This window comes from Etheostoma cragini, chromosome 10 (assembly GCF_013103735.1).
Source record: "Etheostoma cragini isolate CJK2018 chromosome 10, CSU_Ecrag_1.0, whole genome shotgun sequence".
NCBI lineage: Eukaryota > Metazoa > Chordata > Actinopteri > Perciformes > Percidae > Etheostoma > Etheostoma cragini.
This window is the reverse complement of record NC_048416.1, coordinates 15,527,489-15,530,583: the sequence shown is the minus strand read 5'-3', so window position 1 is coordinate 15,530,583 and position 3,095 is coordinate 15,527,489. Positions and strand designations below refer to the sequence as shown.

Genomic DNA, 3,095 nt, shown 5'->3' with positions numbered 1-3,095 from the left:
CTTACTCGAAATCTACTCAGCAGTATGACGTGTGTTTCAGCTCAGACACGCTGAAGAGTGACGTAGTGGTTTTCCCCGCCCCGTTTCCGCCTGTAGATGCTGAGCTGATCAGTATTAACGGAGGAGACACTTTTACCAGAACTCAGACTTTACCTAACACAGACAAGGTAAGAATATTGGCATGAAGTACGTCTTATCATTACCTATCATTTATGTTGTTATTCAACGGTGAAATTATACTTGTTACTATAATTAGTGAGTTTGTGCAACATCAAACTTTTATTTTAATTTATTTAATGTTTGAGTTCATATAAAAGTCATTGAACTAGTTGTCTTATGTGGATCTAGGCCTGCTCTTCAGATGTTGTTGAATTCCCCCATCCTCCTCTTTTGGCTGCTAACACTGCGTTTGAGTGTGTGAATGCCGCTGTCCGTGGTGCTGAACACACATTTCTGAATGTGTTCTGCCTGCAATTCCCATGCCATTTGGAAAATATACTGTATATAAATATTGCCATGTTCAATTGTTCAGAATATTGGCAGGTGTACATCTTAAAATTAAGAATAGCATGTGAAAAGAAAGCGGTACCAAATACATTATTAGTCATCTGGATCTTTGCAACAACTTATTTTTCTTATTACAGTTTCCAGTATGTTGTCAACAAAATGTCAGCCCATGACTATTAACTCAAAATATGTCAAGTCAATGCTTGTTTGACTTGTTTATTTCCTTTTTTAAATATTTGTTGAAGAGTGACTTGCAAATAATTTGTAATACCTTACTTCCTTATACAACTTTAACTACTTAAACTAAGTTTTTTACAATAGAATATAGATAGAAATAGAACTATTGCGACTATTATGATGCAAAAAAACGCTATCAATTTCTCTATTTCAAGTTTTAAAAAAAGCCTGTGTTTGACTGTTGTCAGACGTGCAGTCTTATTGTCTGCGTTGAATATCCGTTGAAAGTATTGGACATTTCCATAATTTAATAAATAAATGTCACAGAGAATTGTTTACCAAAAGGATTGTAAATGTGCATTTAGTCGTGCTGTAAAAAGTGTAATACACATTGCGTGTTATTAATATATCCAAATCCTTGAAATAACTTACAGTGCAGATGGTAATTAAGTGGCTGTCCAGCGTTTCTGATAGAAGAGGGGTGATGTGTAGTTGTTTATAACGTGTGCTGTTGGTCAAAGTTACCACACGGTGGCGCTATAGACCGTAACACAGAAATGCCGAGGCTCCTCCCAGAGTAAAAACAGAATGACTGTGGATTTTCTTTACAAAGAGACACGGGGAGAGAAGGGAGGGCATAATGGAGTCTCGGTCTTTAAGAATAAGGACATCGAAATAGTGTTGGCTAAAAAATTGTCACATCTCATCAGTCCACGTTAAAAACTCCACTGTGGGTATATGCTTTGTTTTTTTTCGGTGGAATGATGCCTTCTCCGAGTAGCAGGAGGTCTATTGTTACATATCTGATGCTGGCGCTGTTGGATTGTTACTGGGAAGCGGTGTCTGCGCAGCTCTCATACTCCGTCTCAGAGGAGGTAAAACCGGGGACTAATGTCGGAAACATCGCCAGGGATCTAAACCTCAATGTGCAGGATTTTGAGTCCCGTTTGTTTCAGGTTGTTCCAGGATCTAAGAGGAAATACTTTGAGGTAAATCTAAAGACCGGGTTTCTGTATGTCATTGAGAGGATAGACCGAGAGGAGCTTTGTGCGGATGAAACCAAATGCACTGTTAGCGTAGAGGCAGTTATAAACAACCCACTGAAGCTTTACCGCGTAGAAATAGAAATTAAAGATGTGAATGACCATTCTCCGTCTTTTAACACCAAATCACAAATACTGGACATTGCGGAGAACACCTTGCCTGGATTTAGATTCGCGTTGTCGGAGGCAAGCGATGCTGATGTGGGTAAAAACGGTGTTAGCGCGTATAAGCTCAGTCCAAACGAATACTTCAGTCTTGCTACACACAAAAGAGGGGAGAGCATATCTCCAGAGTTGGTGCTGCAGAAAGCCCTGGACCGTGAGAAAAAGCCACATATACAGCTCATGTTAACTGCGGTCGACGGGGGGACTCCACCAAATTCAGGCACATCAGCAATTAAAATAAACGTACTAGATACAAATGATAACGCACCAATGTTCAGCAGCACTCTTTATAAAGTTAAAACGTTTGAAAATATCCCGATTGGTACAGCGGTCTTCACCTTAAATGCGACTGACGCAGATGATGGCACAAACAGTGAAATTGTATATTCTCTTCGTAGTAAGGATCAGGACCATATTCTAGATGTTTTCAAAATTGACCCTGAAACGGGGATTATCTCCGTAAAAGGCAAAATCGACTATGAAGAGAGAAAAGCTTTTGAGATCCGAGCAGAGGCAAGGGACAAAGGCCAGCCTCCGATGTCTGCTCATAGTAAAGTGCTGGTAGAAGTAATGGATGTAAACGACAACGCTCCTGACATCACTGTGACGTCACTGCTCAATACAGTGAACGAGGACGCGGATGTAGGTACTGCCATTGCACTTGTATCCATTCTAGATAAAGACAGTGGTGCAAACGGTGAAGTGAAATGCGAGATATTAAATACGGTTCCGTTCAAATTGGAGACAAATTACAAAAACTATTACTCGTTAGTGGTTGACGGACATTTAGACAGAGAGGTAACCCCTCAGTACAATGTAACAATTTCAGCTACCGATGGAGGGAGTCCTCCTCTTTCGAACATCAGTGTTATCACTGTTTATGTTTCTGATGTTAACGACAATGCCCCACGTTTCCCAGAACATGAAATAAACATTTATGTGAAAGAAAACAGTAAAGTAGGAAGCGTTATAAAAACAGTTACTGCAATTGATGCAGACGTCAGCAACAATGGTCAGGTTAGCTACTCATTTTTAGACAGTAATAGTAAATATCTGCCCCTCCCCACAATGGTGAACATCAACTCAGAGACTGGAGATATAGTCAGCCTGCAGTCTTTTAACTACGAGGAGTTAAAAACGTTTCAGTTTAAAGTTCAGGCCACAGACTCTGGTGTTCCTCCGCTCAGCAGCAACGTGACTGTG

General features: G+C 40.2%; 3 protein-coding genes across 4 annotated transcripts in view; 1 reads left to right on the top strand and 2 right to left on the bottom strand.

The window, feature by feature from the left end:
* LOC117951262 (protocadherin alpha-C2-like) overlaps window positions 1–3,095 on the bottom strand; it is a 125,719-nt gene that overhangs the window by 56,200 nt on the left and 66,424 nt on the right. The gene's annotated exons all lie outside the window — the stretch shown is intronic.
* LOC117951270 (protocadherin alpha-3-like) overlaps window positions 1–3,095 on the bottom strand; it is a 22,894-nt gene that overhangs the window by 6,577 nt on the left and 13,222 nt on the right. The window lies entirely within an intron of this gene.
* Window positions 1,084–3,095, top strand: part of LOC117952244 (protocadherin alpha-9-like) — a 4,059-nt gene continuing 2,047 nt past the window's right edge. Inside the window, exon 1 of the mRNA XM_034884395.1 lies at window positions 1,084–3,092. Within this exon, the coding sequence (XP_034740286.1) occupies window positions 1,446–3,092 (1,647 nt within the window). The 5' untranslated portion in view covers window positions 1,084–1,445. The remainder of the gene's footprint in view (window positions 3,093–3,095) is intronic.